General features: G+C 52.9%; 1 protein-coding gene across 1 annotated transcript in view; it reads right to left on the bottom strand.

The window, feature by feature from the left end:
• DNHD1 (dynein heavy chain domain 1) overlaps positions 1 to 12153 on the bottom strand; it is a gene marked incomplete at its 5' end in the record, with an annotated part of 59198 nt that overhangs the window by 20322 nt on the left and 26723 nt on the right. The window contains 11 exons of the mRNA XM_080640658.1: positions 962 to 1250; positions 1478 to 1670; positions 1828 to 2017; positions 2205 to 5085; positions 5200 to 5297; positions 5613 to 5738; positions 7249 to 7447; positions 7951 to 8042; positions 8387 to 8585; positions 8689 to 8816; positions 11514 to 12006. Of these exons, the coding sequence (XP_080496784.1) occupies positions 962 to 1250; positions 1478 to 1670; positions 1828 to 2017; positions 2205 to 5085; positions 5200 to 5297; positions 5613 to 5738; positions 7249 to 7447; positions 7951 to 8042; positions 8387 to 8585; positions 8689 to 8816; positions 11514 to 12006 (4888 nt within the window). The remainder of the gene's footprint in view (positions 1 to 961; positions 1251 to 1477; positions 1671 to 1827; positions 2018 to 2204; positions 5086 to 5199; positions 5298 to 5612; positions 5739 to 7248; positions 7448 to 7950; positions 8043 to 8386; positions 8586 to 8688; positions 8817 to 11513; positions 12007 to 12153) is intronic.

The raw sequence follows: 12153 nt of genomic DNA, 5'->3' as shown, positions 1-12153 counted from the left end.
CCCAGGTTCGATTTCGGTCAAGGGCATGTACCTTGGTTGCGAGCACATCCCCAGTAGTGGGTGTGCAGGAGGCAGCTGATCGATGTTTCTCTCTCATCGATGTTTCTAACTCTCTATCCCTCTCCCTTCCTCTCTGTGAAAAATCAATAAAATATATTTTAAAAAAAGAAAAGAAAATACCACAATTTGTAAATCCATTGACAGACATATTGAGGGCATTTAGGTTTCTGCATTTTGACTATTCAGGATAATGCTGCTTTGAACATTCACGTATACGTTTGAGAACATAAATATGATTTTATTTCACTTGAGTAAATACTTACAAATAGAATTGCTGGGTCTTATGGTAAGTATATATTTAATTTGATAAGGAACTGCCACACTCTTTTCATAGTGGTTATATCATTTTACAGTCCCATCAACAAAGTGTGAGAGTTTTAGTTGCTCTGCATTTCCCAACACTTTCTATTCTCAGTCTTTCTAACTGTACTCTTTCTAGAAGGTTTGAACTACTATCTCATGGTGGTTTTAATTTGCAGTTCACTGATGCCTAATAGCATGGAGAATCTTTTCATGTGCTAATTGGTGCCATATCTTTCTTTCGTGAAGGAAGTGTCTGTTCTTTTGTACATTTTTAAAAATGGCGTTTGTTTTCTTATTGAGTTGTACATTATTTTATATATTCTGAATTTAAGTTCTTTGTCAGATATGTGTATCATGAATATTTTCTGTCTATGGCATGTATCTGTCCAGTTTGGGCAATAAATACTACTTATCAAAGAGAATGTCTTTACACCATTGTATATCTTTCCCTCCTTTGTCATAAATTAATTGACAATATAAGTGAGGATTTATTTCTTGGATCTCTATTCTATTGCAATGACCTATTTATCAGTTTTTATGCCTGGAGGTTCAGGCTTCCTGGAGATATTGCCTCCTTTCCCTCCTCCCAGCTCCTCACCAGAAGCAGCCAGGTGCAGATCCTCCAGCAGGAAGAGGAGGGAGCCTTTAGCATTCAGGTGCTGCCCAGACCTCAGGCTGGTTCGTGATTGGCTCTGGACCCCTCGGCTCAGCAGAAGGCGAAGGTGGGTGGTACTGAAGGCAGGGTGGATGGGGGTGTAGATGTAAGGGTGATGTGGTTCCACTAGCACCTCCACAAAGGCTGACTTCCCTGTTGCTGCCTCTCCAGCCAGCAGCACTGGGTGTCCCTCTGTCAGAAGCAGGTCCACCACATACAAGAGTCGTTCAATCTGCAGGACAGGAGCAGGGCTTACTGTGGCAGCTCCGGACAGTAATCCAGCTGAAAGGAAAGGTCTAGGGATCTTGTCTTAAAGCTCTACTTGCATAATACTTCGTGTATTCTTGCAAGTGTGAAAACATAGCCAAGAAAGGGAGCAAATAGGCCTCAGCTGGGCCTAGAACGTGGACTCTCCCAGGAGAGCCCCTTAAGCCCCAACCCCAGCCACTGTCCTCACACCTGGGGAGAAGGACTGAAGGTGCCCAGAGATCCCTTGATGCGGCTGCCCACGTATTGCCCGGTGAAGGGGACCAGTGTCCCATCTTCAGGGCATAAATGAAGATCAAACACCGAGGCTGAGGGCGATGGCTCGGGATAGTTGGGGAGGTAACTAATAGAATCCCTCAGGAAGGTATCAAAGACGGACCAGAGCCTGCTCAGAGGGACACACAGGCAGAAGTGTCAGAGAGTTACAACATCTCCATTTGTGACACACTCCACCCTCCCGGACAGTGATTCCCTGGGTTTGACTCTGACCGGCCAGTCCATCTCAGCCCTCTGCATCCACCACTCCCCATCCCTGTAGATACCTGGAGGGAAGGTGGGCTCCAAAGCCCCAGATCAAGGCAAAGAGAAAGCTGCTGACCACCAGCAAGTGCTCCCTGCGCTTATTAGGCACATCACTGCTGTCAGCCTGGGACCGGGTCAGAGAGCTGCTTTTCGAGGACTTGAAGCTCGGGGTTCCAGAATCACTATGACTGAGGTCTTCTGCAAAGTTCACTGTGGCCAGAATAGGAGCCCCAGTAAGAAGTGGGGATGGGGAGGAGAGTTGGCTCGATTACTTCTCACTTTTGGTCCCCAAGCCCAAGTCCACCAAAGACCCCACCCCCGCAGGCTCCAGCCATATGCCATCTAACCTCCAGGCCTCAGAGATCTCAAGCCAGCCCTCTCTTTCCCTTCCCTTCACCTGGGACATGTGTCTCTTCACCTGGTAGATGGGGGTCAAGCAGGCAACGCAAGAGGCGAGCCAGGCTGGTGATTTCAGCCACACCCGGGCAAACAGCCTTCTGCCCATGTGCCTGCAGCACGGAGCTGGCACCCTGGCGGGTGAGGAATCGGAACGTTGCAGGCACCAGCACTTCAGCCAGGTGGTTGAGTTCGGTGACCGTCTGGGGTTGCAGGCAGTACTCCTGGGGCAGGGCTGCCATCAGGGCTTTAAGCATCCCCTTCCACGTCTGCTCCCCACCACACCAGACTAGGGCACAGCGGCCCACCACTGCGGGGGGCATTCCTGTGGCATCTCCCACCTCCATCAGGAGAAAAGTATCCGGGGGTCGTTCTACCTGCTGACCACTGGGGAGGATAAGCTGGGGGGGGTCACGCAGCAGGCAAGTGACAGAGTCCAGCCAAGCAGCACTGGAGACCCCATCACATATTACCCAGTGCTGGGTCCTCACCGATCCCCGGGCCTTGCTCTTTGGGTCCACAATCCTGCACTGACTGGTTGCACGAAGCAGCCTGGGGAGGATGCCTTGGTGCCAGCAGGGGCCCTCTGACCATCCCAGGAACTCCTCGGGGCTGAGGACACTGGGATACAGGTGTGTAATTTCCACAGGCAGACAGCCCTGTGTTGAGGTGTCCTCCATGGCCGCCAGCCGATTCTGAATCGTAAACAGGCTGTGCCAGCAAGTGGTCTTGCCGCAGCCTGCAGGGCCCAGGAGCAAAATGCCCGAGGTCTGGCCCAGGGCCTGGCTCAGCTGCTCCAGGGAACCCAAAATATCAGTGCTGGGATGCAAGCCCGCCTGCTGCAATTCCTCCACCAGCAGTGGCTTCCTCAGCCTGGGGGTCACGGGCTCTGCCAGCACTTGTCTGGCTCTGGGGAAGGTCCCACAGAGCAGCTCTCGGAGGTGGTGAAGGCGGACCCCGTCGACGATGCTAAACAGAGGTGAGCGTAGCAGGGCACGCAGTAGGGTCCTCTCCTGGGCAGCAGCAAGGCTGAGGGGCAGCTGGGGCTTGGGCTCCTCCTTGGCCACATTTAGAGCCTGTACCGTGTCTGCAAGGACCCGCTTGAGCAGTGGCAAGCGGCAGGGCAGGGGCCCAGACACCAGCTCACGCTCCAGGGAGAAGAATTTGGATAGGCGGGTAGCCAGGAGGGAGGCCTCCCGCATCCCTGCGCCCAGCAGAGTCAGCTCTGCCACTTGCTGTAGGTTCGGCAGCGTCAGTGCCACAGGCCGCAGCAGCAGGCGCAGGTTGGCAGGCACAGCAGGGCTCAGGGAACGTAGCGTCAGGAGACAGCCATAGCCAAGGCGCATGTCCACGTGGTTTTTCTCAAAGAAACCCCTGCCAAGGAGCCGGGGGTGGGTTGGGTCGATGGTACTGGTGCTTCGGGAAACCTGCCGGTACAGCGGGGCATAGAGGCTGTGCAGCTCAGCCAGGCGCTGGCCCAGGGCAGAGAGCAAGCCGAGCGGCAGGTGCTGAGCGGCCTCCAGCAGCAGCCAGGCGCCACCCTGCAGGGCGCCGTTCAGGTAGTTGCTCAGACTTTGGGCCCCTATCTGAGGCAAGCAGGGTATCATCACCAGCTGGCGCCCCAGGGCCTGTGCCAGGCTCTTCACCATGGCTGCCTTGCCCATGCCATCAGGTCCCAGTAGGGTCCCACAGGCCACCTCCTCCAGGGCCAATAATAGTGCCAGGGCTGGCCACTCAGGCAGCAAGCTGGGCAGAGACCCCAGCCTGGGACCCAGGTACTCATAATTGTACAGGAAGGACCGGCCCAGCACATCTATCCAGCATGCAGCTGGTGACAGAGAGGTGTCTGTAGATGCAATGGTCCTGAGACTTTGTAAGGGGCTTTGGGAGATGATGTGAGATGAACCCAGGTGGTACTTGAGTTGGCGGGCCCAGTGGAAGTCTGCCAGATCACTGACCTCGTGCTCCTTCAGCAGCTGTGCTATATCCCGGTGAGTCACGGCCATGGCCACTAGGGCACTGAGCAGGCTGGTCTCGCGGACAGAGGGCAGGGGCTGCCCACCCTGGGAGGCCTTCTGGGTCCGTACAAAATGCACCAGTACCTCCAGCTTGCACACATGTGTGTGCACCATGGTCAGGGTCTGCCCCTCAAGCAAAGCCTCCTCCATCTCGGCCCGCCATACTACCTCCTCTGCCACCAGCACACACTGCCATGGGAAGGCCTTGACTAAATCCAGCCAGTGGTAGACATACATTTGTGAGGACAACTGGCTTCGCTGGGGCAGCTCCTTGTCTAGGGATGGAGCCAGAGCCACACTGCGCTGCAGACGGGCAGCCACACAGCCCTGCAGCATATGCACCAGTGCCAAACGCAGACCCTTCTCCAGAGAGGCCAGCCACCTGGGGAGATCCGGATGCAGAAGAAGGGGCTGCTGCAGCTTCACCTTCTCCCCACCGGCGCCGAGTACTGCAAGGCCCTCCACCTGAGTCTGTAGGCATGGCCTTGACTCCGGGGCATCCATGTGCTCACCAGTCAGGCTGGACTGGAAGCTCACAGCCAGCACGTGAGGAAAACAGCGTCGTACCCATATCTGGGCCTCACCTGGCTCCAGTCGGGCGACCAGGAGATCCACCAGCTCACTGTCACTGAGGAAGAAAAGGCGGGGGAAATGAACACAGAACTCATAGAGCACGCTCTTCATAGCCGTAATGATGCACTCCAGCTCCACTGAGCCTGCTTGCAGCATCTGTTGCAGCTTCTGGCCTTGGAAGGAAGAGTTCCGCTGGCCACTGGGCACTACGAGTGACAGAACCAGGGGGTCAGCCACAGAGGTCTGCATCAGGGTCCGATACTGATCATCCATGGCATTGAAACGGGAGTTCTGTGGTGAGGGAAAGGGTAAAAGTGAGGGCGGATGTGAAGAGGCACTTCCCCCCCACCACTGCATCCCACTGCTCAGCAGCCTCTATCCACTCTGCTCACTCCCCTTCCCTACCAGATCAGAACTGGGAAACTGGATCTTCAACTCATGCAGAACTTTATTCAGAAAAATCCACTTCTGCTGGAAAGTCACCCACACCTCCAGTATGTCACCTGTGTGAGCAGCCAGAGCAATGCTGGGGGAATACTAGGGTTGTGGCAATGGGGTCCAGCCTGTTCCTGACCTCTCAGGTTGCCCCACCCCAAAATATTCTACTCAGCAGGACCCAAGGACCTCACCTGGAGGAGGAGAGAAAACTTTCACTGTGAATAAAGATGCGGTCCCCTCGGCCCATGCAGTAGCCCTGAAGGAGGTCCTCACTCTGCCTTTCAGATCTTCCCCACCCAGTCCCCACCTCTCGCCCCATCCCCTCTGGGCCATCCCACTGCAGGTCCCACACATAAGCCCAGCTAGAAGCCTGCACTCACTCAAGTCATGCAAGATGGTCATCCACTCCACAGCTCTTTGGTAAAGGTCTCCTGACTTCTGGATGGCCAGGATCTTGAACAACACCTGAAGACTCTCCTGGGCAGAATCCTGCAGGCTGTTGTAATCTAAGAAAGGGTGGGCTCAGCTGAGCTGAGCTGGCAGTCAGATGAGGCAAGGGCAGGAGTGGCTAAGGCCCCAAATTCACGGTCACAGATCTCCAGCTATTTTCTAGAAGACCCAACCATTTCTTTTCTGCCACTAGTTGAGCTGTAGGCTCACCAAGAGCCACAGTGTGTTGGAAAACCTGCTTATGTGAGTTATAATTTCAATTACAGAATTTAATCTAATATCATGTTAACCACTGAGATATATGGGTGGGGAAAAGAGCTATTGGTTCTATGGAAACCATGGAAGGCTTCAGGAAAGGTGAGTTGATAACGTATTAGGTATAGGCCAGCCAATTTTCAAAAACTGGGAAATTATAATAAAAATCTAGAAAAGTTCTGGTCTCAGGTAACTTCACAAATGTCTTCATGGCATTGCTCAACTTTACAAAGAAACTGAAACTGGAAATAGTAGACAATGCATGAGTGCAAGAAAGGAAGTGAGAGACTTCTGCCAATTCCCTAACTAATACCACCTTGAGTGTCTGTACCCATGCTGTTCCCTCTCCCTGGCATGCCTTTCTCCCCTTGCAATTTGAGAAAACTCCTCCTCCTTCAAAAGTCAGCAAAAGGCCTCCCCCTAAGGCAGTGGTTCTCAACCTTTCTAATGCCGTGACCCTTTAATACAGTTCCTCATGTTGTGGTGACCCCCAAACATAAAATTATTTTCATTGGTACTTCATAACTGTAATTTTGCTACTGTTATGAATCATAATGTAAATATCTGTGTTTTCCGATGGTCTTAGGCGACCCCTGTGAAAGGGTTGTTCGACCCCCAAAGGGGTTGCAACCCACAGGTTGAGAACTGCTGCCCTAAGGGAAGGGGAGTTTCTCTGACTCTCCCTGGTCCTTTGAAGCTGCTTTCTGAGATTCGACTGCCCTCAGTTAGGTGCTCCACCATGCACCTCTCTCTGCTCTCTCTCTCTCTCTCTCTCTCTCACTGGACTGGGAGCTCCTAAGAGACAGGACTTCTGTCTGGAAATCTCAGGGTCTCCTGTGTTTGGTTCAGCGGAGGCAGGTGGGTTTGATGAGGAAGTGAAAAAGGAATGAGTGAGCAGGGCACAAGGTCAGACAGCAGGGCACAAGGTCAGACAGCAGGACACAAGGTCAGACAGCAGGGCACAAGGTCAGACAGCAGGACACAAGGTCAGACAGCAGGGCACAAGGTCAGACAGCAGGGCACATGCTAGAGGACAGAAGATGGAAAGGTGGAGAGACATGACCATGAGGCGTTTCTTAATTCACTCAGAAAGGGGAGGATCTCTGCTGAAGAAGCCAGGCGTTGCTTGGGAGTGAGGGGCTGGGAGCTCCATGAAAGACATTGTCTCAGAACAGAATGATGTCGCAGGCGTTCCAGCAAGGATGGGGACCTGGGCTAGAGAAGCCAGATCTGGCCGGGCTCGGTGGATGTGGTGGATGAATATGGCCCCCAGCGGGGGACTCTCACCGGGCCACAAGGGCTGGGTCTCACCTGAAAGGATGAAGGTGCCACTATCCTGGGCCATTATGTCCCTGCGGAGCATTTGCCTCTTGGAGCGCCCCGGGGCGGAGGGCTCGCAGGGCACGTGCAGGATGAAGTTGAGCAGGCGCAGCTGTCGCGCTTCCCAGACCTGCTGCAGCTGCTGCAGGGCCTCTTGGGCATGAATGTGTTCGTTTTCATTCCGCCAGATCTGCAAGAGCTGGGACTCAGAAACCAGGACTGGGCAAGGGCTCAGGGAATAGCACTGGAGCTGGGACTCAAGGGCCAGGCTCAGGGTGTGCAGGTCTCAGAGACGGAGAGTGGGACCAGCAGGCTTCAGAGACGGGCCATCAGCAGCACACTCTGACCTAGGCTGCTGCCCTGAAGCCCACTATGTTGCAAGACTCCAGCTGGTTCTCGTGCTCTTTTGGGGCAGAGTAAGTGTTGGGGGTCATCTGCCATCCTGTGTGCCCACAACTTTGGGGCTGCCACCTACTTCTTTCCCCTGGTGGGGCTGGTGCATACTCTCAGTCTCACAGAGTCTGAACCGCCCATCAGATCCCCATATGCTCCAGGCAGGCCATCAATCTCACTCCCAACCCCACCCACCCACAAGCCAGTATCTATTACCCCCTTGTCTCAAGGGGACCTTAACTCTATTAGAGCTTAGCAAACAGAACCTGGGACCACCTCCCTCCCTCCAGGGGCCCCCACCTGATTGATTTGATCTGCAAAGTCCAGCAGTGGACAAGTGAGCAGCTGGCCCAGTGTTAGGAGTTCTACGTTGAGACTGCCCAGCCCTAAGGCTAGAGGTAGAAGGGACAACAAGTCAGAGCAACACCAGTACATGGCAGGTCCGGGACCCAGAGCCCAGCCCAGCCCAGCCCAGCTCCCAGACGGCAGATCTGAGTGCAATATAGAGCCAAGAACCCCGAACCCAAAGTCCAGCGCACAGTGCGGAGCCCAGAGCTCAGACTCCAGCCTGAGCCAGCCCAGGTTAGCAGGAAGGACCCACATGGTGCTTTGGGGGTGGCAGGGAGCAACCCAGGGAGGGAAGATGTTCCCAACAAGAGTGATTGAGCTGTTGCATTGTTCTAACTCCTATGTCCTTCCCTTCCCCTCCTCTCTCTGACTCTCCTTATAAACACACCTCGAACGAGGCCTTGGAAGTTGAGGCCATGCAGCTGGAGGCTGCTCAGCTTGGTAAGCAAGGGCAGGTAGCTGCGAAACTCCTCCAGAATGCGTATGCAGTACTGTAGGACCGGGCTGTGCAGGCCCACGGTGGCATTTATCTGGGCTGCCTCTGTCAGCCAGCCCTCTATCTTCTCCTGGGCCATAGGCAGGCTGAACTGTAGGGAGAAGGGCTCAGTGTCAGCTGGAGACCCTCCCCCACCCCACCCCCCTGCAGGCTCTCCGTTCCTAGGCAGGAGCTCCAAGGAAGGGTGTCAGCACCTTGGCAAAAGCCATGCACTTCCAATCACTGATGTGTTCAGAGATGACTCGGTACAGGTGCCAGATGCTCTGCTGCTGCAGGATAGGATGGATCCCACAGATTGGCAAGGGCACAGGACTCTCATCCCCTGTGAGACAGGGCTGGCTGAGGCCTCAGATATGTGTGGGGGCAGGGGCGGGGGCCTGGTGGGGGATGGTCAGTCAAGAGCCCATGATGACAGAAGGTAGGTCCCAAAAGTGTCAGGATGGGGGGGTCCAAAATTGTTTAGTAGAACAATGGAGGTGGGGACAATCCAAGGGACAGTTGTCCCAAGGATAGGCTATCTAAGACAACCCAATGGCAGTACAAGGGAAGGGCTCCTCTTCCATTAGTCTCCATCTCATTCACCCCACTCAGGCCACAGCAGGCTCCTTACTGTGGCTCAGGTACCCAGGTGCTCCCTCCTGCTGAGGGTCCTTGACTGACAGATCATTCTGGAGCACTGTTCCCTCAGAAAACCAGGTGCTCCTGTGCTCACCAAATTCAAGTCCTTACTCAGAACTCTCCTTAATGAGACCTAGGCAGCCCACCCCTTTAAGAACATTCCCCACAGCCTTTCTTATTATTAGTGTGGATAATACATTCCGTTTTTTCCAGTCGTTTAATTTGAACTTTGGTGATCAAATTGTCCCAGATTTGGCCAGTTGGTATCCCTTCTGTGTCCTTGTGACATTCTCCCATCACTTTTTAAAAGAAGCTAACATTTCCTTACTTTCTGGTTTAAAAGATATTCCAGGCTCATCTTATACCTGCCCTGTCACAGCCCTGGGATCATCCATTCCCTGAGGAGCCCTGGTTCCTTTCTACGGCAATATTAGAAACCACGACCGGGCACAGTGTGGTACCTTGCTATTATGGACACACGCTTATATCCTTGTTCATGTGCACATAAACACGCACACACATGCAACATGTGAATGTGTTTTAAAATGCAATGGAAATTATAGAGTAGATAGTACAGAAAGTGGAATCTTATAAGACAAGGTCACAATATTTCCCCAGAACTAAAGAAAGAAAGAAGGAAAGAAAGAAAGAAAGAAAGAAAGAAAGGAAGGAAGGAAGGAAGGAAGGAAGGAAGGAAGGAAGGAAGGAAGGAAGAGGTGATGATAAAGAAGATAAAAAATGGAGGAGAGATCCAGAAAATCCAATATACAAATAAGAATTCTGGAAGGAGTCCAGAGCAAACATAAGAACCATTTCAAGTAATCGATAAACATATCATCTAAGAAGTGGGAAGTCAGATTGATATCAGATTTGTCCACAATGCTACATGTTGAAGACAGTGATGTGATACCAAATTTGAGGAAAACCTCAGAATTCAATATTTAGCCAAGCTGTTAGATAAGGACAATTAGAAAGAACATTTTCAACATAGAAACTTAGAAATGTTAACCCCTCTAATTTTCTTCTTAGAAAAAAAAAAAACACCTCAAACATGACAGCCATCCAAAGAAAGAATAAAAATAATGAAAAGATGTGGTGTTTTTAAAAATGGTAATTCATAAAAACCAGGAATCCTTAGATGTCAAAATAGGTGTTAACATGGTTATACAACAAAGCAAAGGTCAAAAGTAAAGAGTAAAAGATGCATAATGAAAAATAAAGGTAGTTTTAATTATCTAGATCTAAGACCCCAGATGATTTTTTAAAAATATATATTTTATTGATTTTTTACAGAGAGGAAGGGAGAGGGATAGAGAGTTAGAAACATCGATGAGAGAGAAACATCGATCAGCTGCCTCCTGCACACCTCCCACTGGGGATGTGCCCACAACCATGGTACATGCCCTTGACCGGAATCAAACCTGGGACCCTTCAGTCTGCAGGCCGAGGCTCTATCCACTGAGCCAAACTGGTTAGGGCGACCCCAGATTATTTTAACAAAACCTGGGAGTCTGGTGAGGAGACAGGGAGGGAAGAAAGAAGTAAAAGCCATGCTGTGGGGTTTCCTGGGCCTCACACTACAGGGCCTGCATCCACTGCTGTGCTTTTTCACAAACATCTCCAAACCTAGCAGGAAAGGTCAAGGTCCGCGGTCAAGGTCAGAGTAGAGGATGAGGGTCTCCCAATACTTAGCTAAAGGAAAAGCCCCTTGCTTGAGGATGGTCCCAGTGTCCAACATCTCACACTTGGCCGACAGCCCTGAACTTGGGAGGACCACAGGGAGAGGTGGTCATAGTGAGGTTGGCCAAGATGCAACTGAGAAGCAATGTGCCTTTGAATGGACAGAAGTGACTGATAGAAGTGACTGCACCTGAGGACAAAAAGAACTTGAGCCCACACTTTTCTTTACAGGCAGAAGGGAAGGAGCGGCGCCGCTGCATGGAAGACGTTAAGACCAGTAGTTCTGTGCTGTGGGCTAATGAGGCCCAGCAGCTGACTGCACCACACTGGCTGGAAGCATGAAGACCATGTTCCCTGGGGCCTGCTGCCCAGTGTGGGGCTGGGTTGAACAGGGCTACACAAAGGCTGGTACTACAATAGGGACACCTTCGCATTCTCCTGCACAGGTTTAGCCCTCTGACCCCATCACATCCTAACGGAACATTCTCCAGTCTGTCTGCCCTCCCAGACTGGGAGTCCCATCTCCCCACCGTAAGCACTGCACTGTATCCATTGTATGAAGATTCTATCCTGCAATTTTCATATATAAGAGACCGATAAAGGTGTGAGATCCCTGGAACTTGCTTAGGGGCACGCAGGACACAGGACCTTGAGTCCAACCCCTTCTATCAGCTGGGGGTTGCTCACAGGGTGGGGTGGAGGGAGTGGGAAACCTGGGTACCAGTGAAGGTGGTGTAGGCGTGGTGCAGTTCGCTGAGGTAGCTGGTGGTGTCCTGGAACTGATGCCCCAGGGCGATGAGCTGGTTCTCCATGCTCTTCTGCTCCTGTGCAGGGTCCATGAAGGGGCTGGACAGGGCCTTCCCAATCAGCCCTTCCAGCTCGGCCAGCGCTGCCGCCATCAGCTGCTGCAGCTTGGGCACGATGGCATGTCGCTTGCTGAGCAGGAACTCCGAGGCCTGGCTTCTCTCAAACTGAAATGCCTCCCACAGATCCAGGAGCTGGGGGGCAAGCAGAGGGCAGTCAGGTCCGCGTGCTTGTGGGGGAGGAGAGCCGGGAGGGAGGGGTGACTCCCGGAGTTGCCTTCTCACCGAGATGTCCAGCGTCTCGGTCTCCGCACTGAAGAGGCTGAAGTGGTTGCGGATGAGCTCGTGGAGGGCCCGTATGTATTCCATCCGCTCCTCCAACTCGCTGTACTGCTCATGGGCCTTGTTCAACTGCAGGGGCCGCAGCATGAGGCCGGCACCCTCGCCACAACCCTGCAGCACCCCGAGGGGCACGCCCACCTGCTGGAGGCTCCAGACTGGGAGCAGGGGCAGTCTGAGGTCACGCCCCGTCTCAGCCAGGCCTCTCTGCAGACAGCA

The sequence above is a fragment of the Plecotus auritus genome, assembly GCF_963455305.1.
Source record: "Plecotus auritus genome assembly, chromosome: 9".
Classification (NCBI taxonomy): Eukaryota; Metazoa; Chordata; class Mammalia; order Chiroptera; family Vespertilionidae; genus Plecotus; species Plecotus auritus.
The sequence above is the reverse complement of the archived record's forward strand: the minus strand, read 5'-3'. Positions and strand labels throughout refer to the sequence as shown.